Source organism: Tenrec ecaudatus, chromosome 17 (assembly GCF_050624435.1).
Source record: "Tenrec ecaudatus isolate mTenEca1 chromosome 17, mTenEca1.hap1, whole genome shotgun sequence".
NCBI classification, from domain to species: Eukaryota; Metazoa; Chordata; class Mammalia; order Afrosoricida; family Tenrecidae; genus Tenrec; species Tenrec ecaudatus.
Window position 1 is genome coordinate 57186807 of NC_134546.1, and position 25884 is coordinate 57212690.

The 25884-nt window shown below is 45.8% G+C and overlaps 1 protein-coding gene across 1 annotated transcript in view; it reads right to left on the reverse strand.

Moving 5' to 3' along the window:
* BBS4 (Bardet-Biedl syndrome 4) overlaps window positions 1-25884 on the reverse strand; it is a 52999-nt gene that overhangs the window by 7666 nt on the left and 19449 nt on the right. Inside the window, exons 4-15 of the mRNA XM_075536042.1 lie at window positions 18335-18398; window positions 14684-14795; window positions 13241-13313; window positions 10712-10765; window positions 8943-9070; window positions 7066-7120; window positions 6021-6089; window positions 5034-5186; window positions 4765-4936; window positions 1866-1935; window positions 1010-1151; window positions 127-328 (exon numbers count right to left, since the gene is read on the reverse strand). Coding sequence (XP_075392157.1) covers window positions 127-328; window positions 1010-1151; window positions 1866-1935; window positions 4765-4936; window positions 5034-5186; window positions 6021-6089; window positions 7066-7120; window positions 8943-9070; window positions 10712-10765; window positions 13241-13313; window positions 14684-14795; window positions 18335-18398 — 1294 coding nt within the window. The remainder of the gene's footprint in view (window positions 1-126; window positions 329-1009; window positions 1152-1865; window positions 1936-4764; window positions 4937-5033; window positions 5187-6020; window positions 6090-7065; window positions 7121-8942; window positions 9071-10711; window positions 10766-13240; window positions 13314-14683; window positions 14796-18334; window positions 18399-25884) is intronic.

Genomic DNA, 25884 nt, shown 5'->3' on the forward strand with positions numbered 1-25884 from the left:
CTGTGGCTGTTCTCCGGGAGCAATGCCAGAGTAAAGACATCCTGAGCCAAAAAAGTGCAGGCCTCACTCCACGCCAGTCTCTTGGCTGCCATTGTGGTCTTCAGGGAGCTCTGCACAGCCACCTACCTGCAGGGAGCTTCCTGTACGCAGCTGCTGACGACATTGCCTGTCCAAGAGCTTGATTTGAGCCCAGGGGCTGCTGGAAACTGGCCGGTTTGCTGGCTGAAGTGGTCCGGTGCTTTGCTTTGGGATCTTTGACCGGTTTAGTCCAGACGAGTGCCTCCCCAACCTGGAGAGCTGCTCCTAACTTCTGGGCCATCTCTACCATCTGGGACCCAAATGAGAAGGGAAAAGAGTCACAGACATGAGTGGCAGTTTGTCGGTCTTTCATCAGGGGCTCCAGCTGACACAGTGACTGCTGGTCCTGGCATGAGATGTTCTGGGGATACAACTTTGCTTACATGTTTCACCGCTCACCAAAAGGTGGTGGTTGAATGCACCAGCCCCTCTGGGGGTAAAGACAAGGATGTCTGCTCCCATAAAGATTTGGAGCCTTGGAAGCCTTGGGGGGCAGTGCGCGCTGCCCTGGAGGGTCGCTATATGCTGGAAATGACTCAACAACTCAGGTAGTTTGGTCTTTAGTTTTGGCATTTGAGAGAAGATGTACTTTTTGCAAGGAAATTATTCTCCAACAGCAGAGAACATAGGTTGCCCTGAACAAATGGCCAGAAATGCTTACACAGGTTCTCAACATGCCAATTCATGTTTGGTGCATTCCTAGGCTCCTGCTTTTGCTACCAGGGGAGAGGGAAGAAGCTATAATGGAGACACAGACCTCGACTCCGGTGAGCTTTTAATGTCAACGGCAATACCGCAGCCAACAGGAACTTCCTTTTGTTACTGTCAGGCTGTTACTCCCAGGAACCCCCAACCGTCCTGCGTCTAACACCTTACACTGAAATGACCTGGGCTGCCTCGAGTCGCCTGGCAGCTTGCTTCTGTCTCCTACCTCAGAGTCAAATTCCAGGGAGCTGCTGTGCTTCAGCTGGGTGGCTTTCTTCTCCACCTCCTGGTACTGGGCCAGGGCAGCCCTCTTCTCGCCCTGGTTGTACAGCAGCACGGCGTAGTTCAGGTTCACCAAAGGGTTACACCTGCGGCAGATGGACCCGAAGGATCTGCGCTCTGCGACCAACAGAGCTTCCCAGAGCCTCCTCATTCCACAAAAACAAAGCACAGCTGGGTAAGAAGTGCCCCACCACCAAGCAAGGTGGGACATGGCAGGCCAAACAGCAGAGCAGCTCGCACCTAGACCACCAGGGCAGGCCTGAGAAGGGGGTCCCCTCCCTGCTCTCTGGGGTCCCGTGGTGACAAACTGTGAATGTGCTCGGTTGTTAATCTAAAGGTTGGACTGGTTAAGTCCACCCAGAGGAACCTCGAAAAAAAAGGCCCGGTGTTCTACTTCCAAAAACGCACCCACTGAAAGCCTTAGGGAGCAGTTTTCGTCCACACACACTCGGGACCCAGGAGTGGATGGAGCTGACTCAAAAGCAACTGGAAGAAAACCCTGCTGCCTGGCAGATGCCAAGAGCGCCACCCCGGAGAAGTCAAGTTTACCTTTAACTGAGCTCAGAGGCCCGCCCTATCAGGCAGCCCACGGCTGGCTCCAAATTCTCAGGATTAGAATGCTTCTTTCAAAAAAAGCCAGTGTCAATTCCTGCTGAGTCACTGAGTGCTCTACAGCCCCATCTCTACTCAGGCCACCAAGCAGAGCACAGTTCGTTCAGCCAGCACCAGTGCTGGGGCGCCACCTTGTGGCTTTGGGGTGTCCAACCCTCCCCAACACTCCTGCCAACAGGGCCGCTTACTTATCCAGGCGGACTGCTTCTGCGTAGGCCCTCTTGGCATTCTCGATGTCTTCCAGATTGGTCAGAGCCACTGCAACAGAGAAGAGGCTGGCTTAGAAAACAAGGAAACTTCAAGACCACAGTGTGTTCAGTCTCTCCACGGAACTCCTCCTTCAGCCTGCTGTGCAACAATCCCTTCTCCCAATCTGACTGCTGTCAAGTTCTCCGCCTTGTGTTCAGACCCAGCTCACTTTGGACTGTCCCAATCGCCCCCATGGGCCATGCCAGCACCAGCACTACAGCCTGATTTCACCATGTCCCAGTCCTGGTTCCCCAGCACCTACCACAGTGATTTTAAACTTTTATGTAAAACCAGTGTTCCAGAAAGCCTGCTACATGAAACCAAGAAAGCAGAGCTGCTCAGGAAACCCTGCCTTCCAACCAGGAACTCACCTACCATGCACTCGCTTCTCCCAGGCGCTTCTGGGAAATCTGAGAAAACCACAGACTGCAGGAGAAAGTCTACCATCCTCAGGCCAGGCTGCAGTAGGTCTGCCCGGCCTCAAACCACCATCCCTAACTGCTCTCCCACCATAACCTACTGCTAACTGTGGGCACAACTGTAATTTGATGGCTGCCTGCCTCTGTTCAGAGGCTCATGAACCGGAAACATGCCTAGCAGCATGCAGACGATGGAATTGCAGCCCTCTTTTCAAAACCCAGTGTGAAGGCCATCTCTGCTCTGTACACACGGCTCATTTGTTTACATCTCCATCCCCCTTCAGAGTAGGCCTTCTGTGGCCCACATCACGACACTCTGTCTGCTCTTGCCAATTTTTCTCTATGTAAATCACCACCACTGCCCCACCCCCACATTAACCCAAACCCACTGCCATCAAGTAGACTATGACTCACAGAGACCTTATTCTGGGGGTTCTGAGATAGGAGCCCTGGTGGCCCGGTGGTTACACACAAGGCTGTAATCTGAGAGGTCCACAGTTCGAGACTACCAGCTGCTCCTCAGGAGAAAGACGGGGCTTTCTACTTCCTCTAAACAGTGAGTCTCAGAAACCCACAGGGCCAGTTCAACCCTATCCTATAGGGTTTCTATGAGTTGGCATCAACTTGGTGGCAGTGAATTTGGTTTGGGTTTTTGACGGTTTCTGAGACTCTAAATCATAGGTTGCCAAACTTATTTTTTCTGAAGAAAAAAGAAAAATTACTCAGCAATTCCCTGGTAATTAAAATTTTTATACTCTGGCCCATCATAAAGGATAAAGTACAGGGATCTGCTTTTTTAGCCCCCTAGATCCTTCTGGCATTCCCACTCTAAGACAGTTAAGGTTTATTGTGCCAACCTGACTGACAAACACACGTGCGATTGAAGGGCTGAGGGATAAATGGCTCAGTGAGCCTCACCTTTCTTGGGTCTCTTGCTTTGTGATGGTCAGACCAGGGTGCAGCTGCCTTCAACTGGCAAGGCTCACTTCCTACAAGATATCCCCGAGAAGCCACGTGGACCTACCCTGATGCAGCCCTGGGTGCTGGAGCAGCAGTGTGGAGATCCCTGCCAGCGCATGCTCACTGATTTGACTTTCCTCCTGCAGTTGGGGTCATTGTGTGTTTTGTGAGATTGAGGGCTTTATAGATCGGTGTTGAACATATGGACTAATGTTGGACTTATGGGCTTGGACAGCACTGGGTTGGATGCTTTCTTAATGTACACTTACCCTTCATATAAAACTCTGTTATACACACGAGTTTCTGTGGATTTGTTTCGCTAGTCTTCCCAGACTGACACACCCTCTCAGGAGGGTTGTTTTGTTGTCTTGATGGTAGCAAACAGCCTCATCTTTCTCCCTCTGAAGGGCTGATGGGAATGAACTGCCTAATTTGTAGTTAGTAATCCCTAATCACAGGGTCACTCCGGCTCTCTGAGAACCCTACAATAGTGACCAAAAAAAAGTACCCAAAGACCACTACCAGTGAGGGCAGAGAAACTGCTTTGGGGCTTACATTTTTTAAAATAAGGGCGGGGGGAGTGGGTGGGTGTTGTGTGTGTGGTTTTTAATCATGTTTGATTTTACATAATAAATATTTAAAGTTCATTGGATTCATCTTTATTTTATGATCAGTTTTTTAATTTCTATGGAACAAACTGGATTTTCAAGAAACCATATTCTATACCATTCTCCTTAAAAGAGATGAGTTTGAACATAAGATATCTTGACTTACAATTATTACCTAAAGACCAATTATATAATCATAGTAACATTAATAATACCAAGCCAGTTATATAAAGGTATGTCAAAAAGTACTGCTATACAGTCACAGAAACCTTTATTAAACAGAAACCTTGAGACCTGCTTGTCGACATTCCTCAAACGAGGTCTGTACACTTGGTAAGGCAGCGTTTCCATCTCGCGAGCACTTTCCCAAAGAGTTCTGCATGCTTTCAGATGCAGCACATCACACGGCAGCTTCGCCGTTCTCAAGAAACATCAGATCATGTTCCTTTGCGACGTGTTTGGGAACAAAAAGAAGTTTGAAGGGCCAAGATGAGGGCTATAGTGTGGGTGGACAGGCTTCTCAGTGAAACCCTTAGGGGAGGGCCCTTGTCACCCTTGAAGAATGAGCGGGTGCACGAGGGCAGGAATTTCTGGGCGCGACTTTCTATTAAAATCTGGGACTTACTTGGGCTCAACGCACATAAACTGCCAACCCAAGAGAGAGAAATCAACACAAAAAGGGGAACGGGATGCTCTTGACCTAAGCTCTTGATCCCCATCCTTCAAGCTCTCGGAGAGTGAGCTGTAAGGGAGCGGCTACCATGGGCTCTCGAACCTCTGGCCTCCTGTGACGACCACTCACCTCCCTCAGTGCAGACAGGGCAGGGGTTCTGCACACATGGGTCTCTTACCAGCCAACAGCATGTAGAGCTCCCCTAACTTGGGCTGGAAACTGATGGCCGCGCTGAGGAAATGGAAAGCTGATGCGTACTGCTGCATGGTCAAGTGGACGAGCCCCAGATTGTAGAGAATCTTCCAGTCGAAGGGGGCCAGGTAGTTGGCTCTTTTCAGGCAGCTGATGGCCTACAGGAGCGAGGGGACATGTGATGAGAGGGGGGTCAGCTGGCAGGCCCAGGAGTCACCCGCATGACCACACTCAGAGAGGACACGGAACACTCACTGCCACGTATTTCTTCTTGCCAAAGAAACACATCCCAATGTTATTCCAGAGCGGGGGACTCTCTGGCACGGCACAAGCTACAACTCTGTATTTGGTGAGGGCGACATCAAAATCCCCGTGAGTCTGCATCATGCTGCCGGCTGCCAGGGTGGCCTGCAACATGAGACATGGGGGGAGGGGGGAGTTAGGCATCCACTCCATCCCATAAGATGGTCACAGTGAAGTGGCCTTCCTCAGCATAGATGGGACTGTGAAAGTTCTCCCAGGGACGCGTGCTCACATCATGCTATCGGGACAAGGGCACACGAGGAGTACCCTCTACTCCAGCGTGGCTCTATGGAGAAGCAGAGAAAGAGAAGACAGAATGCCACTGGCCTTGCCCCGCGCATGTGTTCCCTACTTCCATCCAGGCAGTCAATATTTTCAAGTGCCAGGTCCCTTTAAGCAAAACTGATGCCAGGGTGTTCTCTGCAGTTCCTCCTTATACAACTAGCCTCACCTGTCCCAGGCTGCTTCCGCTACAGGACCCCAGCCACAGTGTCTGTCGTTCCCGGAAGAGCCTGAAGAACAAGGCTGCTCCCCACTAGCAGAATTCCCAGGTCAGGGCTGAGTGTCTGCGTGGTAATGATGCGCATCTTCTTTCTTGACCCCACAGTCACACCTGGACAAGGGTCGCAACCTCAGCGTCTTTAAGCATCTGAAAGCCCCTTCACCATCATGATCTTAGACAGGAGATGCAGCGGCTTTGCTAAATGTGCAAGCGACACATCGGTGTTTCCAACCCCATCACTTCATAGACCTGCTCTCTTCGAAAATGCACAGGGAGAGCACGAGCACGTCACAGTTTCCCACCAGACTCCGTCACCTGTCACTGACACTTTGTCTCAGAGAAAGAGCATTCCACAGGTATTCAAAGTGCAAAAGGGAACCCCTTGCTTTCTGGAGCCAAAGCACCATGAGAGCAGCTATGGGAAGTCTCTGGGGTACCTTGTAGTTGGTAGGGTCGTAAGTCAGAGCATTTCCAAGGTGTTCAAATGCCTTCTGGTAAATGCCGAGCTTGGGGAAGAAGCAAAGGAGAGAATTCACATCAGAAGGGAGATGGAGTCGAGGAGTGTGGCCAACCACAACCTCAGCTGAAGTCCCCAGACTTTTATTCTTTCCCAGGACAAACAGCTGCCACATAAGAAAAGCAAAGTCCCCACCACACATGGGGTGTCCTCCAACCATGCTGATTGTCTCCTGCCAGTGTAACTTTGCAGCAACTCTCGTGCTGTCACATTAGTGCTAGTCCACATTAATATCGTCAGAGTGGCAGGAAATGGGTCAGTTAGCCTCATCTTCCTTGGGTCAACCTCTCCGACCTAAGCCCAGGAGGACCCAGGAACACCAGGTTAAGTACCTGCTCCCTTTTAAGGAAGATTAAAGCCGCCACAAAGGCTGCCCCCAAGTCAAAGAGAGAAGCAGGCGTGTGAGCAGGGAACTTGGGCAGTCAGTTAGCGGAGGGCTGGGGGTAGACCAGGCCTCTCCCTGGGCCCCAGCCCCTCAGGTTGATGAAGAGATGTGATGGAGCTCGCTCCCAAGGCCCATTCGCACGGGCATTCTGCTTATTCTAGTGTCCACGCACCCTCCTTGTCTCTTTCCTAAGTGACCCTGGTTTGGAGAATTGACAAACACGACTGTCACACCCAAGTCCTAACTAGTGCTAACTTTTATTACAGCTTTTCCTCCGTAAGAAAAGAAGGAACCGCATCCCTGCTCTTGCCAGTTCCTTGCCCCAAGACCAGAGCGTACTCATAAGTGCCTTCCCGTCGCTGGGTACGGATTCTAATTGTGTTGGGCCCAAACAGTATTGCTTCTGACTTGAACGTAGAAAATCTAGCTCTTTCAGCAGACAAAGAATACCAAGCAGAGGGAGCAAGACTCACTGCTCCCTGGGACACATCCCACTGGGACCAAGCGCCCAAGGAAGCAGACACCCATGCAATCCCAGAGCCCGGCTGACACTGAGGTGTTGAGTACGAAGCCCGCTCACCTGTAAGTAGAGTAATCCTAGACTTGTAAGAAGTTCCGTGTTTTCCGGTGAGAACCTGCAGACACACAGCAGCTATGCTCAGAAGGAAACAAGATGTGTGCGACGCTGAGACACTCACGGAGCCATCTGCCCTCTCAAAGCACCCGAGACACAGGCCTCTCCCAGTCTCCCATCCTCCACGCCACCCTGATTGTGCACATCCTCGTGAGTGCTCACATTGAAAGTTTACGAGTTTGGGTCTGTTCTGGTGTCAGTTCTTTGGCCTTAACTAAACTGATCTGTACCAATCAAAGTCCTGATGGCAAGTTAGACTCCCTTTCAGGACCTTTTCGCGGGGTCAAAAGGTCCCGAGGGAAGAAAGAGTGTAAGGAATGCTTGTGTGACTCTCCTGATCAAGGGCTGTAGAACTACCGGCAAGGCGGTATACGGCAAGTCTACAACACACGAGTTTTAGCCAGTCGCCGCTGGTGTTTCTTTTTTCCTGTGCTCACAAGGCTGCGACATCTGCGTAGTTTAGGATCCCCAGAGACCCCTCCCTAAAGCCCTGCTCTCCAAATTAAACAAAAAGCCAAACTAAACAAAAGAGATGCAGGAACCAGCTCCAGGGAAGAATTAGCCGACCTTTGGGAATAAACACAGGATGAAGCAAAAAAGTATCTGCCTTCCCAATTCCTCCCTGGCATTGGCTTTGTCACAAAACCACAGCAACTCCAGGCTGAGACATCCGACTACACGATCACCAGGCAGTCTCAGCAGTGAGAGCCGAGGGGTGAGGGACACCCTCTAAGTCGGCCTTTTGCAACCTAGGACTACTTGAACAGAGGAAGTTCATTTGATCTAGCACAGGCCACCCCTGGCTGGGGTTTGGAGCCCTCAAGTTCTGCTCTTCCCAGGGGTACCAGTGCTCTACACCTCACTTCTCAGAAGCGGGGAGAGTTGTGAACAGCCAGCTTTTACATTATTGTCGCAGCCACCCTGCTCCAGTGGGGCTCTGGTGGTAAAGCGGGCTCAGTGGTGGGCTGCTAGCTGACAGGTCATACACTCAGATCTTCTGGCTGCTACCAGACAGACAGATGAGGCCGAGTGCTCCCATGAAGCGTTCTAGTGTCATAACATGGATGGGGCACAGCTACGCTGTCCTGCAGGGTCACTAAGAATCAATGGCCTCGAGGGCAGCAGGTTTCATTTTTGGTCCCACTCCGAAGAAACCAGGCGAGACCCTATGTGGAAATGATAGACAACATGTATCCCTAGACAGGGCCACTGCTGTGGTACGGTCAGACACTTCTGTTATCAACAGGGGCTTGGCCTCCCTAATGACATTTGAAAAACAGGTCGCCAGGTGTTAGCTATGAATCAGGTATCCGTTACTAGTACCTCTGGAAACACAAGATCTGTCTGAAAGTGTAAGACTAGAGGGGGAGGCTGACAGCTAAATCTCAAACCGATTCTCTCCTCCTCCGTGGGCGCACGCCTGCCCATTTCCTTTGCAGCTAGGTACAGCCACCAAACTGAGCCGTGGAACAGGCAGAACCACGTGTCTCACTTCCGGGTCAGGTCATCTGAAACTGACTACAAGCTGCTGTTTCTGGAGTTTGTTTCCGAATCCCCTCCCTGCGTATGGGTACAGTCAGGAACCCAAGGAGCTTCTCGGCTCGCCCCAGCAGCCACAGACACAGAGGTCTGCTTTATGGAACCCCGTGAGCTCTCTTAACCTCAGACTCCCTAGATTAGCTCATACCAGCAACAGGAGTCAGTCCCACAAAACCCACCACCTTTTTGAAACCTTCAAGCATTTTCGCTGAGGCTTGGGCATTCACGGCCCTGCTCACACTGTCTTTTAGACTCTCCTCACTGAAAAGGAAGCAGACACTTACTCTACTGCTTCCTTGTAGATTTCAATCGCCTTGTCCAAGTCTCCCTCCAGCAAGTGGATCTTCCCCAGCATGACGTAAGTCAGGTCATGCCTGTGGAGCTGCAAAGCACTGTGCAATTGCTCTTGAGCCTAGCAAGGGTGATGGAGTAAAGAGAACCCAATTATTACCACTAAAACATAAAGGGCATGGCTCTGGACGGCTAATAGAGGGACTAAAGTCCTATTATACTCATGTCAGCAAGTCATGTCACCACATGTCAGTAAGTACCCTCCTGCCCCCATTAACTGAAGAACCACAACCTATCAAAACTGCTTCTTGACGGGACATCTGGCAACATGGGGGACGGGGGGTTAGCCTCTGGTGCCACTTGGGAGAGTTTATACAAAAGGTTAACTTTTCTCAGTGTTTTCTACTGCTTGATCTTCACATCAACGACTCAGACTTCATGAATCACCGGAAGCACTGGAGTACAGTCTGGCGTGCCGCACTCCCCTCGATTCCAGCTGCACCCCTGACAGCCACCCGAGTACCCTCTGCAGAGCAGCCTCGCTTTCCCCAGTCACACGATCCCCTTGTGACTGTAGGTGCTATGGTTACTAGAGGTCAAGAACAATCTTTGTTTTCTAGAGGCACTAAGATCTAAAGCACTTGGTGTCAGTATGCACTGACTGTCAGGTCATGTTGTTTTGCTTAGCCTGTTAGCTTCACATGATTCTCCTTCTCATGGGGACAGGTTCAACCAAAGACCAATCCTGCCTTCCCCAGGCACAGCGTAACTAACCTAAGAATAGAAATCTACCTGCTTAGAATATTCTCTGAAGAAGCTTCCAGTCAAGCAGAAAAAGCAGTGAAACTATTTGTAGCTCTAGCCATAAAAATTAAGACCCATAAAACATAAATACACAAATACATGTATGTATTTATAGAGATATACATATATACACACACGGGGACACATGTACATATACACACATATCTTATAGGAGAAAAAGTCACACTTAAACTCAAATGACTGAAGTGCATTGTTTTGCCCACGCCCCAGAGATACATGTTAGATTGTACCAGGTTTCGAAGTGGCACAAATTAAACAATGTCAAATGAACCTCTTCAGAGCTTCAGCGCTGTCAGCGACAGGGAGAGAGAAATCTAACAATCACTAAGTGGGACTTACATGAAGAGGACTCTGCCCAGACCCATGGCCTCCCTCCCTTAGACAATGCTCTCAAAAACGTAGCCAAGTCTTCACTGAGGGACATGGCTGTTCTTTCTCTCAGTGCCAAAGTCAGTTCACATGGAATGTTCTGAAATAAGGAAGGGCCTTGAAGCAGACAGCTTCATCGCAATGAAATATAAGCCATCCTCATGTAATCCACCGTAAAAACTTAGGACTCTATCAGGATGTCCAATGACCTTAAACACTGAAAGAAAACAGGTGCTGTCAGAGCCTACTCGCTCATATGGTCATGACTGCACCTGTAAGAATCCACTTTCTGTGATCCAAGTTTTACTCAGTATTTGTTTCTGTATTGAAAAATTAAACAGGGTGTAGAAAGACTCAAGAAGGCAGGGGAAAGGGGATCAGATAGTCATTCCCTCATAGTATCCCCAGAAGACTTCCTTTTCTTGTTCAAACCAGAAATGGGGGTAATTGTACAAGGCACTTACATGTTCTTTCCCAAGCACCTTGGTAAACCCTAAGAATCGCACAGAGAACAGACACCTGGGCCACAGTGTGTGTACCCTCAATTAAATCCTCTTTGGTGAGTTACCTTGTTGAACTGCTTCAGGTAAATGTAGCAAACCCCAAGGTTGTGGTAGATCTCCTACACACAAAAGAAAAGGAGAAGGCTGAGTTGTTACAGAACTACTAAAGGATACGACAGACATCAAGAGGCTGCTGCTGCTCAGCAAAGTCTGCACACTGGCTGCTTCTCCTGTCAGTATTCAGTCCACTGTCCGAGCATTTCCTCTGAAGCCTGGGGGTTCTGGAGTATCCTCTGTGTCTGTTTCATTTGCTCTCTCGTGTCTGAGTTAGAGAGAGCCTGGGGAGCATGTCTGCCCAGTCTGACATCTTACTGTAAGTCCAAAGGCTAAACTTCTAAAACAGGCGAGATAGCTAGTTTTGGTTATGTTTTGTTTTTTTAACAAGAGTTCATATTTAACTCAAATAAACTGAATTCCAGAAAATAGGTTCTTTAACATGAAAAAGACAAACTATGAGAGAGACAAGTAGAAGAAACAGGTGGTCTTCCCAGGTCTATGATAACACCCAGCCCATCCCCTGGACCGCTGTTCTCTAAGAGCTGCCCACCAACTAGACCTCTTTTTTTTTTTTAAAGCATTTTATTTGGAGCTCTTACATATATAACTACAATGGACAGGTCCATTAGATCTGCCTACCTATACCTTTCGTGCTGTCTCAGGAAAGACTACTCAGTCTCTGCTGTAAGGGGAGCTGGCCACACAGCGCCATCTCTCAGGCCGCTGAAGCAAGGACACCTGAGCCAACCAGATCCCTTTGACTTGAAGCTTGGTTTGGAACAGAGCTGCAAGCACTAGATTTACTGGCGGTGATTACTGGCGGTGAACAGGGACTGACAGCACCATCTAGAGGCCACTGTGATGGGCTATCTGACATTGGAGCTGGTCTGTAAACATCTACAGCAGAGGTCAGAACAATACAGGCTGTGAGCCACATCTGTCCCCTGCCTTTTTTGGTAAACAGAAGTTTACTGGAGCGCATCCAGGCCTAATGGCTTCTGTATCATCCATGGATATTTTACAGAGATCGCATGGAGTCATAAAGTGTCAGACGACAGACTGTACCTTAAACATTCCCATCAAGGAACGAAGGAATTGAAATGCTCCTTTGGACTTGCAGCTAGAATGGCCTCCATAAGAAGCCGAGGGCTGCCGAGCCAAGGGCATGGATTTGGAAATGGAAATGAAATGAAAGGAGATCCCCCTTCATTCTGACTAATTTGATTGATAGCTTGACTCTATTGGACACATGCGACTGAGATGTTCATATCTGCAAAACCTCAAGAGCACAATCACAGAAGGAGTCCCCATTCTTCTGACGTCAAAGGTCCCAATCAGAAAGGATGTTTTGAAAGCAGGAGCTGTGGTGAGAACAGTGCATTGTATGTATTTCTTCATTATCTGCTTTCTCTTCAAAGCCATCGTAGAGGACTGTCTATAGTACCTTGGGACTGTAGCCTGAGAACATTTGTATGAAAAGGGTAAAAGCAGCAGTACAGCCAATGGAAAGGCCCAGCAATTTTTTGACATATTTATTCAATACGACATGACCATGGAAAATATGAGATGTATGTTAGTGTCAAAACCACGGGAACCAAGAAAAGATCTGTGCCCGCTTCCCTATTAAAAAGAGGTTGCACTGGGAAAAAAAATGTCAGACGATTACGACCTGGCTTTTCAGAGAAAGTTTGCCAACACCTAACCTACAAAAAAGGGAGCTCCTGGCCCTGGTGGTTTAGTGACTATGTGTTAGGCTGTGATCCAAAAGGTCAGCAGTTCAAAACCATCCAGCGCTCTGCAAGAGAAAGACAGGGTTTTCAACTCCCAAAAACGGTGATAGTCTCGGAGACTCACAAGGGCAGTTCTACCCTGTCCTATAGGGTCGCTATGAATCAGTATCGATGGCAATAAGTTTTATTTTTTTGGTGGTATGGTGAGTTTTGCATGAAACTGCTAACCACAAGGTATGCAGTTAGAAACCACCAGCCTCTCCAAGGGAGAAAGATTATTGAGGTTTTCTACTCCAAGAAAGAATGACAGTCTCAGAAACCCGCAGGGGCAGTTGTCCTATCCCATAGGGTTGCTATGAATCAGAACCAAGTTGATGGCAGTGAGTTTGGTTTCTCCAGGAATCCACAGGAGAAAAAAGCAGCAGCAGACATAGAAAGTAGCCACCTGAGCTGCTGAGGCTTTGCAGTTCTGCATGTCAAATCCGAATGTTCTGCCTTTAAGGCTGGTGGAGTCTCAGAAATGCCCTCCTAGTAACTTCTCCTTTATTTAACACAGCTTTGGAGCAGGAGAGGGCAAGGGCAAGGAGACTGTTCTTGGGAGTCACAGTTGGGACTGACTGCCCTGTTAGTAAGGATATAAAGGAGGAGGACTGGAGTCTAATAGCTGGTCAAATCATCAAGCCTGAGTATAAAATAAAGGTACTGTTGGCATGCAGAATTCAGAAATAATAATAGCACAAGAGAGTCAGGTAACAGAAGGAACCGTTAGTTGATTTGATGGTAAAGAATGGAGAGTTCTCTGCTTACCCAATCTTTCTGGTTCAGTTTAGCTGCTTCATTATATACTTCTATGGCAGCTTTATGTTTTCCCAAAAGAAATCTGTGAAAGAAACATATTTCCATAATTATTACTTCAAATTTCCAAGTCTATAACCCCACTCATTAGCCCTGCATTTCATTCACACTCCACTCAACGGGGAACTCTAGAAGCTTCTTTCCTAGACGCTAGCAGTGCTGGGGTGGTGCGGGAGGCTCCTGTCAGGACTTCAGTTCAGTGTGGTTGACACAGCAAAACTGGAACAGACCTGGCTTTTCCATCTGGATGATCTGAGGCCTGGAATGGAAGACTCAGAAGAGGGAGAGCGAGCCCTTTCCGGAGTTTCAGGCATGCAGCCCCGCTATTTCCGACTCAATGATCCAGAGATCTGGTTGCTATGCAACATGCACGCTGTCCCTGTTGTCTAAGAGGGAGATGAAGTTTCTAGCCGGACTTCAATCCACCATTTGTCCTGTCCAGTTAGCACTCGGATTCACCAGGGCTGTGCTAACATGGAGGTCTGTTCTGCTGTGGCATCGCAGGCCATCACTGGGCCGGGCTGGTTGGAGCCCTGCTCCTGAGTACTGTGGCAAAAGCTCCCTGACAGGCTTGCACTGGTGACTGTCTCAAGGCGCTGGTCCGATTCAACACTGATTCTAGTCAAAGTCTTCTGTAATCTTTGCCTCTACGATGTACCACACAAATGTAGCTCCAAACAGAACCCAGCAGATCACACATAAAACTAAGCAAGAGCTGCCATCATTTATTATCACCATGAGGATGATAATAAATCTCCCCTCCCAAGACCTTCATCTCTTTCCTAGACATCGGTTCCTGAGTCTAGAAAGAAACTGGGAAATGGGGGTCTGTGGCAGGGCTTCAAATATTTATGAAAACGTGGAATTGAGAGATAATGGGATTTTTCTTGCTGACTGCTTGAAGTGCCGTCGTATTCACATGGCAACAAAAGTATGACCATGCAAGTAAGAAAACGGTAATGCCCCCAACTTTACTACTCTGCAAAGGGGGTGTACCTAATAGTACCTGCAGACTCTGGAGGCTGCTTGCTGAATTCAGGAGCCTTCAGGTCATTCAATTAAATCCCTACTGTAAGGCAAGTACTGTGTTCGCAGAGAAAAACTCCATGAACTGTCAGTACAACTAAGGGATTTGGGGTACAACATATCACTACTCACATTATAAACAGTATCAGTGCCTCATACCATCAAACTGGAAACACAGTATTTGAAATGTTCAGTTCCTTAATACTAGTTACATTATCCAATTTCAGTATTCAAGTCACGCTCTCAGAAGTGAAACCCAGTATCTCCACTAAGCCATAAGCCCATTTACTAAGGCTCACACCGCTAGCAATACATTTCGCACTGCTTTCTGTCTGAGTTCCCTGGGGCTCCCAAACTACAGTTACTCACAATGATCTGGCCACCTGCTTGAGGTTGTCAGCACTCTGAGGGCTGAGAATAGCACAGGTCTGAAAGAGCTCTAGGGATTCTTGGATATGTCCTTCCAGACGAAATATCAGTGCTGCCAAGAAACAGAAAGCACAAAAATGAAACCGTGTCCTGGAAGGAAAGGAGCCCTAGCAGGAGAAAAGTTGGAGGAGGAGATGGGAAATCCTACCAAAGAAATCCTGTGGGTAAGCTCATCTTCAAGACCATCAGATAGGATTTCAAATGAGTTGTGTATGCAACGGGGCCCTTGACACAGGCAGCCAAGCTACTGACAAGCTAAAACATCTTTCGATAAGAAGGCCCAAACCCCCTGACACCAGCATCCACCATGTAAGATAATCTTACATGTCTTGAAAATTATAACACAATATAGTTAACACAAAAGTCAATTGGGTTTTTATGTACAATGAGCACTCTGAAAAGAAAACTAAAGAAACGATTCCATTTAAAGTAGAACCTAAAAGAATGTAACACCTAGGAATAAGTTTAATCAGCGAGGCAAAGGACATGTACAATGAAAACTATAAAATAATACTCAGAAAAATTAAAGAAGACCTTCCATGTACATGGAGGGCTATGAACTAAAGGACACAATATTGATAAGATGTTAATACTACTTAAAGAAACCTAAATATTCAACTCAATTCCCACAGAACTATCCTCTAGTTCTTTAATATTTCCTTCTCCCTTACTATTTTTTTCTTTTTATTCTTTAGTCATTTTATTGGGGGCTCATACAACTCTTATCACAATCCATACATACATCAATTGTATAAAGCACATTTATTGCATCATCATTCTTAAAACATTTGCTTTCTACTTGAACCCTTGGTATCAGCTCCTCATTTTTCCCCCTCCCTCCCTGTGCCCCCTCCCTCATGAACACCTGATAATTTATAAATTATTATTTTGTCATATCTTACACTATCCGACGTCTCCCTTCACCCACTTTTCTGTTGTCCATCCCCCAGGGAGGAGGTTATATGTAGATCCTTGTAATTGATTCCTCCTTTCCACCCCACCCCTCCCCTCCACCCTCCTGGTAATGCCAATCTCACCACTGGTCCTGAAGGGAATCACCTATCCTGGATTCCTTGTGTTTCCAGTTCCTATCTGTACCAGTGTACATCCTCTGGTCTAGCCAGATTTGTAAGGTAGAATTGGGATCATGATAGCTGGGGGCGAGGGTAGGGGAGAGAGGAAGCATTTAGGAACTAGAGAAAGTTGTATGTTTCATCATTGCTACACTGCATGCTGACTGACTCATCTCCTCCCACAACCCTTCTGTAAGGGGATGTCCAGTTGCCTACAGATGGGTCTTGGGTCCCCAATCTGCACTCCCCCTCATTCATAATGATTTTATTTTTTTGTTCTTTGATGCCTGATACCTGATCCCTTTGATACCTCATGATCACCCAGGCTGTCCTCCCTATTATGGTCTGTTTTACCTCATTAAATCTTGTTAAACCTGTGTATGATCATTTGTATAATTAAGAGCATTTTATGCATGAAAGCCAAGATAGATAATGCTTCAGAAATAGTAGCAAGAGTAATGATTCCCTGAGGGCACAGGAAGAGGTTGGGGGGAGAGGGGGAAGGGGGCACTGATAGCAATGATGATGGTATAAGCCCACTCAAGGGGAACAAACAACAGAATTGCAGGTGAACAGATACATAGGATGGTGTAATATATGGATAATAATAATAATATACTATAATAATAAGGGTTCCTGGGGGGTAGGGTGGTGGAGGGAGGGGATATAATATCCAAGAGTTCAAGACGAAAAAAATGTCTGAAAACTGACGGTGGTAGCAATTGTAAAATTAAGCTTGATATAACTGAATTATGGATTATTATAATATCTGTAAGAGTGTCCAATAAAATGATTAATAACAATAATTTTTAAAAATCCAACTCCCTTCTTTACAGAAATGGAAAAGTCAATCCTCAGATTTATATGAAATTTAAAGGGGCCCTGAAAGCCACTGTAATCCTGAAAAAGAACAAAGCAAAACTTTCACCTCTCAATTACAAAATGTAATATAAAGCTATAATCAGAGCAGTCTGAAACTGATAGAAGAATAGAGATCAACCAGTGTTTCCAAAAATGGGTGATATCATGCCTCCCCACTGGAAAGGGTGGGAGGTGCTGGAAAAGCAGCTATCTATTCTCTATCCAGGATTGTGGGTTATAATACAAAAGTTTGTAATTGCCAGGGGGTGCTGAGAATTTATAAGTTTGGGAACCTTTGCCATCAACTGTAGAAATATGGGTAAATGGGATCAATTCCCCAAGTCTAATAAGGAGATTCTGGCAGAGGATAGAGTAATACTTCAGACTTTGGTTTCAATATAACAATTTTTCAATCAGAATCAAGAATATTTCCTAAGGCTAAATTTTCAGAAGGATATAAGCCCTAAGTATTATCAGACAATGAAAAGTCTGGAATGCAATTAAAAAGCAATTTTATATATATATACACACACACTTTTGTCATAATGACTTATATCTTATCATTTTGTCAAAAAACGTATATGCTAACCTAGTAACTATAAATGCAATGAATCCTAAACTAAAACCATCCATTTACACCAAAGAGTCAAAAAGAAAGTTTGAGGTAGAATGCGGTTGTGGCATTTAGATTTTATCTCAACTTGAACCTGTGTGAAAGTGTAGAGGTGGAATCCAATCTGTCAATCAGGCATTGGCCTAGTAATGTCTCCTTGGAGATGTGGCCTTTTAATAAGAAAGGCCATGAGAACTTCTCCTCTCCCTTACCCTGCACCCTACTTGCTTGTTGGGCCTCTGTGTCTGCCTCCAGGGATTGCCCCACATGGGCTGCTGATCCTGGGAGCCAACCTGGGAGCTGTCGGCATCCTGCCATATTCCCAGTGACCTTGGATCCACTTGACTCTGCACCCACCGGCCTAGGATCTCCCTGCTTCCCACTTTACCTTTCTGCGTCATCAATTTGCAACTATATGAATCTGAAGAGGGCTCTGGCTAGCATCGGGTCCATGCACTTGAGTTGGACCGGGCTACCCCGCCTTCATGATATAAAATTACTTTTTATATAAAGTTCTTTTTTATACACATATATGAGTGTCACTGGGTTTTTTCTCTAGACAATCTAGCCTCACACAACTGCTTTTAGCATTAAAGAATTATATGCCCTAGCTCCTACATTTGGCTTCTAATGAACTAATTCTCTTGTTTATCCTGTACACCTCTAGACTTCTTCCTCCATTCTCACTCACCTTACCAAAAGTCTCGAGCTTTTTCTCAACCCTGTTAGCTTGACCACAAGAAACCCCTCCGAATGCCCTGGAATTACTGCATGAGGCAGGGATACTAAGCAGGGATCCACTGGACAGAGAATGAGGAAGGGCAAAGGGCTGGAAAAATAGTTTTAAGCAGCACTGGTCAATTCTAAAGTCAAATCCAGAATGATATTCAGAAGAATTATATTCAGATTTCCAATACAAGAGAACACTGAATAAGCAGCATATACTTTAAGCAACATACACCTGAACTTCACAAGTTATTTACTTTTTCAAGAATTTAGGCCAAGTGTGCATTTCTCTAGTAAGAGAAAAAATGCACGTCTTACCTTGCACATAGATGGCATATTCACACAACCCGTGAGTCTCCTTAAGTTGTTCTTTGATAAGAGCCTGGAAAAAAGAAAGCAAAAGAGCAGTGGTTTAGTGCCTTTGAGAAAAGACAAATGAATAAATAAAGACAAATATATGTGGTACTGCAATCAATGTCATAAAACAAAATGTGTATGAACTGTTCAATGAAAAGCCAATGTGCTCTATAAATTCTCACTGAAACTACAACAGAAAGTTAAGGAAAAAAGACAGATATAGATGAGGGACATCTAAGACGGTATAACCAGAAGCCCTGGTGGTGAGGCAGGTTGTGCGTGGGGCTGCTAACTACAGGGTCAGCAGTTTGAAAGCACCACCTGCTCCGCAGTAGAAACACTAAGCGTTCTATTCCCATAAAGAGTTAAAGTCTTAGAACACCCCTCCACACGCACAGGAGCAGTTCTATCCTGTCCTATAGGGTCACTATGAATCAGAATCAACTCAATGGTGGAGAGTTCAGTTGTTTGGGGTTTGAAAAATCCAACACCATTCTCGAGAAAAAAAATTCCGCAAAATAGAGTAGAATGGAATGGAAATTCCTCAGTACACTAAGAGGCTTATGTACATAGTATACTAAGAGGCTTATACACATAGCTAATGTTCAACTTACTCTCAACATTGGGAAGCTGAAAGCATTTCCCTTGAGAATGGAAACTAGACAAAGACGTCCATTATCACACCACTCCTACTCAACACTGTGCTGGAAGTCGTAGCCAGAGCTATCAGGCAACAGAGACATGAAAGGCCTCCAAATTGGCAAAGGAGAAATAAAACTCTCTTTACAAATGATATGAACGCTCCTAAACATAGAAAGCCCCAAAGACTTGGCAAGAAAATTGTTAGAACTAATTTGAAAATTCAGCCAAGTGACAGGGTATAAGATTAATATACAATATCAATCAAAACCCCTTTATACCACAAACAGACCTCTGAAAAGGAAATCATAATAATTATTATAAATCATTTATAATAATCACCCAAAAGATGAAATACTTAGGAATAAATCTAACCAGAGAAGCAAGTCTTGTACAAAAAAAAAACCAAAAACACTTCTATAAGAAACCAAGAGACCGACTGGTGGAAGGGGGAAATGACAACTCAATAAGAATCACCCGTCTGGAGCTCAGGCTGCCAGACCAGAAAACTGGGAGGAAAAGAGGGACCAGACTTAAAGCCAGTGCCAGCAAGGAGTGGGGAACCTGTGGAGGGGCCTGGGGGCTCTGCCCCCATACCAGCTACGTGGACAACCGCCCCTCCCCCTAGAAGAATTCACTTTAGAGGACGCCACTGAAGCTGCAGCTAGGGGAGAGGGGCATGCCTGATCAGAGCTCATGGGAGGAAATGAAGGGGGAGGAAGAGAGAGTGGAGCACATCCTGGCCCACTAGGCCTGGAGGATTACATTCCTGCTCTGAACAGCCAATGCATAGAGTGGACCATATGGCTGATCCTACTACAAGACACTCCATCCATTGCTGGCCCAGGGTCCTAAGGGGGGCAACACTGGAGACTCAGTGTCGGTACAGGCCCAGACTGACCCCGTGACACCTAGATAAACCACTAAAGGTGTGTGGCAGAGCAACCATGGGGGCAGAGCAGAGAGCCCCCGAGGGAGTACAAAGGATAGACTCTGGGGCCAGAGCGTGGCATCCCATAGGTCCTGACTGAAGGACACGCCTAGAGATCCAAAATCAGACCTTGATCTATTCACAGGTTTTTCTTTTTATATATTTTTTGTCTTTTAATTAATTTATTCTTTTATGGGTCATTTGTTTTTCTTTTTGTTGTCATCGCTGTGTTCTCACTCATTGCCTATCTTGCTATGGCTTGATTTTGGGTGCATATTATTATCTCTACAGATCTATCTAGGTAAGATACACTGGATGAATAGTCTAGAGGAAAAAGCAACAGGACTAATGGTTCCAGGGGGACATGGGAGAGGGGGAGGCAGGGGTAAGGAGGTGGTGCTGACCAACCCAGGGACAGGGGAGCAACAAGTGATCCAAAATCAGTGGCAAGGAGGGTGTGAGAGGCCTGGTAGGGATTCAGCAAGGGCAATGTAACCGAGAGACAAATGAAGGCTGAGCACGATAGTGGGACAAGAGGAAAGTAAAAGGAAATAGAGAAAAGAACTAGGTGACAAAGGGTATTTATAGAGGTTTAATACTGGCATGTACATATGTAAATATATTTATATAGGAGGGTGGGGAAATAGATCTACATGCATGTATTTATAGGTTTAGTATTAAGGCAGTAGATGGACATTGGCCCTCCACTCTTTAAATTTGCATTCCATGATGCACACATTCCCGACATGATTGCTGAAGAAAAATGTGTGCATAAGCAAATGTGAAGAAAGCTGATGGTGCCCGGCTATCAAAAGATATAGCGTCTGGGGTCTTAAAGGCTTGAAGATAAACAAGCGGCCATCTAGCTGAGAAGCATCAAAGCCCACATGGAAGACGCACACCAGCCTGTGTGACCATGAGGTGTGGAAGGGACCAGATATCAGACATCATAGAACAAAAAATTGTATCAGTGGATGCCCACCTTCCTGATATATCACTGAAGACAAACGTGTGCATAAGCAAATGTGGTGAAGAAAGCTGATGGTGTCCGGCTATCAAAAGATATAGTCTGGGTTCTTAAAGGCTTGAAGGTAAATAAGCGGCCATCTAGCTCAGAATCAACAAAGCCCACATGGAAGACGCACACCAGCCTGTGTGACGAGTGATTGAAAGGATCAGGTATCAAGCAACAAAGAACAAAAAAAACATATCATTGTAAATGAGGGGGAGCGCAGAGTGGAGATTCAAACCCCATCGGTAGGCAACTGGACACCCCCTTACTGAAGGGTTGTGGGGAGGAGATGAGTCAGTCAGGGTGCAGGGTAGCAACGATGAAACCTAAAACTTTCCTCTAGTTCTTTATGCTTCCCCCCGACCCCCCACTATCATGATCCCAATTCTACCTTACAAATCTGGCTAGACCAGAGGATGTACACTGGTACAGATGGCTACTGGAAACACAGGGAATCCAGGATAGGTGATTCCCTTCAGGACCAGTGGTGAGATTGGCATTACCAGGAGAGTGGAAGGAGGGTGGGGTGGAAAGGGGGAACCAATTACAAGGATCTACATATAACCTCCTCCCTGGGGGACAGACAACAGAAAAGTGGGTGAAGGGAGACGTCGGACAGTGTAAGATATGACAAAATAATGATTTGTAAATTATCAAGGGTTCATGAGAGAGGGGGTAGCAAAGAGAGAAGGGAAAATGAGGACCTGTTGCCAAGGGCTTAAGTGGAGAGCAAATGTTTTGAGAATTATGAGGTCAACGAATGTACAAATGTGCTTTACACAACTGATGTATGTATGGATTGTGATAAGAGTTGTATGAGCCCTAATAAAATGATTTAAAAATAAATAAATAAGGGAGTTGGCAAAAAATGATAAAAGCAATACAAGATGGTTGGAGGTTTGTAAGAGTTAAAGGCAACAGAGGTAAATACTGTTATATACACAACCCTGTAACACTGATGATCTACAAGGAGATGCTTTATATAGAAGAACTAGGCAATTCCTAATTCTATAGTTCTATAACTGCCCTGAAAAGGATCACATTAGAAGGTCCTACATAGAATGTGAAACAAATGTGAAACAAAACTCAAAATTTTAAAAGAGAGCAGTCTTAAACTGGTTGGACATAGAGGTGGGACCCCAATGACTAAGGTGCTTAGTCACCCTTTAGGTCTGGAACAGAACTCACGCCCAACTTAAAATAATCAACCATTTCAGAGCAAAAGAGCATCATTTACCTAAGGACAATGTTCAGAGAGGAAGGACAAAAGCAGAAATGCAAATGGAAAACAGGGAGAAAGTGGGATAAGAAATGGTACACACAAAATAAATGGGACTGCACAGAAATGGAAAACTTCTATTCATCCAAAGATTTTACCCAAAAAAGTGAAGGCAAAATAGAGAATGGAAGAAAGTCTTCTATAACCATCTATTTGACAAGAATCTAATAAGCAAAACATATATAAAGTTCTGGCAACTAATAACAAAAATACAAATCACTCAATCATAAAATGGGCACAGGACTTGAACAGACATTTCGCCAAAAAGAGCAAATGGCTCCCAAGGAGAAAGATGATCAGTGCCACTACCATTTGAAGGTTTGCAAGCCCAAACCCACATGGAGATACCAATTCATTCCCACTAGAGAAGTTAAGAGTAAAACACAAAATAACACGTGTTGGCAAGGATCTGGGGAAACTGGACCCCTTACCCATTCTTGTGAGAATGCAAACTGGTACAGCCTCTGTGGAAAAGTTCTCATCCAAACACTCACAACAGAACCACCAAATGATTCAGCAATTCCAATGTCCACTGCAGCACTATTCACAATGTCCAAAAGGTGGAAAAAACCTAAGCGCCCAACAATAGATGAATGAATAGACACAGTGTGGCACACACACAGATACAACTCGGCACATAAATACCTAGTACTGAGTCTCGACCCGTGCTACAGTACGGATGGAACTCGAAGACATTATGCTGAGTGAAACAAGTCTATCACAAAAAGACAAATATATGACCTCGTTTACATAGAAAGACAAGAAGTAGTACATCTATAGAAATCAAATTTTATCAGTGGTCACCAAAGGTGAGAGAGGGGAAGAAGGAGTTAACAGTGTTGGGGGAAAATCACATTAAGGATAGGGTTGCACAGCTGATTATTGAAACAGCAACAGTAAGTTGCACACCTGTAAACAGTGGAACTGGCAAACATTATGTGATGTATTTACAACAACTCGAAAAAGAAAATAGTTGCAGTGTTAGCTGCATAACCGAACACTTCAAGCAGGTGACACCATCCCCAGGGTGTGTTGGAGCAATCCAGGGATCCTGCAAAAGAAGAGACCTACACTTTGTCCTGGCACGGAGGCCCTAGGACTAATGCTTTCAATTGCCAGCAGGGCACTGAGTACGTTTTTGTTAATCTGAAAAGGGGCAGAAAGCCAAATAAATTTGGGAGCCTATGGGTTAAAAGTGTAAGGTCATGGTTTTATGGGCTATTCCAGTTAAGTGGCCTAATAGTATGTTATGTGCTTCAGTTCTAGCTATTTCATTTCCTGGTGCTTTGGATCTTAAAAGTTTCCATGTAGCCATTCAAGGCACAGCAATTGTCTCAATTTGCCCGACACACTGGAGGAAGACAGGGAATCAGGAGGAGGAGGAAATGGAATGTGTGGCTAGGTGCCTCTGTGAACAACTATCTCCTTTCCCATGAGACTAGAAGAACCAAGTGGTGCCTGGCTACCCTGCTGAGCACTTTCATGAAAGACTCCTCAGAAAAACCCTGATCAAGGTAATCCAGGGTAGACGTTACCTTCAGGACCAGGGGTGTGAGGGACGAGGCTGGGAGAGTGGAGGGTGAGTGGGTTGGAAATGGGGAACTGATTAAAAGGATCTACATGTGACCTCCTCCCTGGGAGATGGACGGCAGAGAAGGGGAGGAAGAGGGACTCCGGATAGGGCAAGATATGACAAAATAACAATCTGTGGATTATCAAGGGCTCATGAGGGAGCGGGTAGCGGAGAAGTAGGGGAAAAAAGAAAAGAGGACCTGATGCAGAGGACTTAAGTGGAGAGCAAATGCTCTGACAGTGATTAGGGCAAAGAATGTAGGGATGTGCTTTATACAATTGATGTACGTATATGTGTGGATTGTGATAAGAGTTATATAAGCCCCTAATAAAATGTAAAAAAAGAAAAGAAAAAAAACAAAAAGAAAATGATTAGGGCAAAGAATGTACAGATGTGCTTTATACAATTGATGTATGTATAAGCATGGATTGTGATAAAAGAGTTGTATGAGCCCCTAATAAAATGTTTTTTTTAAAAAACCCTGATCAAAGGGGGGAAATGCAGAGGAGAATATCAAATTCTCAAGGATTTCAGAGTTTCAGAACCATGGAGGGTGAGTGAACCCCGCAAACTATTGCCTGGAGATAATCTTTACACTTTGAATCAGAAATAATTTCTGTTGTCATCATAACACTGAACAACAGTTTGGCTAGCTAGTAAAAAAAGTCTGCCTGGAGTATTCTTTTCAGGACGATCTAAAATGAAATCACTGCCATCAGCTCAATGCTGGCTCACAGCAACCCTAGAGGAGAGGGTAGGACTGCCCTATGGGTTTCCAAAGACTAACTCTTTACAGAAGTAGAAAGCCTCATCTTTCTCCTGAGAGGTGAACTGTAAAACTTCTCACCTGTGGTGAGCAGCCCAACAAGTAAACACTGTGCCACCAGGGGTCCAAGGGAGAAAGATGAGGTTTTCTACCCCTGTAAAGATGAACAGGGTGGCTATACGACAGGAGGCTATTGAATTGGCTCAAGGGCAGTGAGCTATAAAATCAGAAGCTCTGGTGGCCCCAAGAGTAAGATATTAGATTGCTAAACACAAGGTAAGGGGTTCAAACACACCAGCCACTCCTAACACACAAGATAAAGCTGTCTGCTCCCATAAAGATACTCAGTTTCAGAAATTAAAAGGTACAGTGCTAGTCCACCCTATAGTGTCACTGTGAGTCAGAAGGTACTAGATGGCAGTGGGCTTGGATTTTTTGGTCACTGCTATTTATATAGGATTGTGGTAGTTACGTAATTTCATGCCAGCTTGAAGATATATAAAGGTGTAGGGGTGGAGTTCAACATGTCAATCAGATTAAAGCCTAATGCTATTTCCTTGTGGGTATAGCCTTCTCATAAGAAGGGCCCTGGGAACCTCCCATTATCTCTCTTCCTTCACCTGCATGCTTGCTGGTCACTCTGAGAGCTGCCAGAGCCTGTCATGTTTCCACCAACCTTGGATCGATGCAACTTTGCACCCACTGGCCTGTGATCTTCCTGCATCCTGCATCATTGCATGTGTCTGCGTGAGTCTGAAGAGGGACTTATGGACTAGTATCGGATTTATGGACTTGAGTTGAACTGGTGTATTAGTCTAGGTACTTTCGAGAAACAAATCCACAGAAACTCATGTATGAGAGAGTTTTATACAAAGATTAAGTGCGTATCAAGAAAACATCCCAACTCGGTGCTGCTCAAGCCCACAAGTCCAACATTAACCCATAGGTCCAACACCAATCCACAAAGTCCTCCTCCATCTCACAAAACACACGCAATGATGCCGACTGCAGGAGGAAAGCCGAGTCAGTGACTGTGTAAACATCTCAGTGTCTGCAGGGGACTCCACACGGCTGCTGCTCCAGCACCCAGGGCTGCATCGGGGTAGGTCCATGCAGCTTCTCCATGGGGATGTCTTGCAGGAAGTGAGTCTTGCCAGTTGAAGCAGGGAACTGACTAAGGCAGCTGCACCCTGGTCCGACCATCAGAACAATAACTGAGCTCACCATAAGAGAAATATAAAATTCAATGGATTTGTTCTCACTTGACCCTTTTAAAATTTGTCCTAGTTTTTATTATTTTCTGCTTTTGAA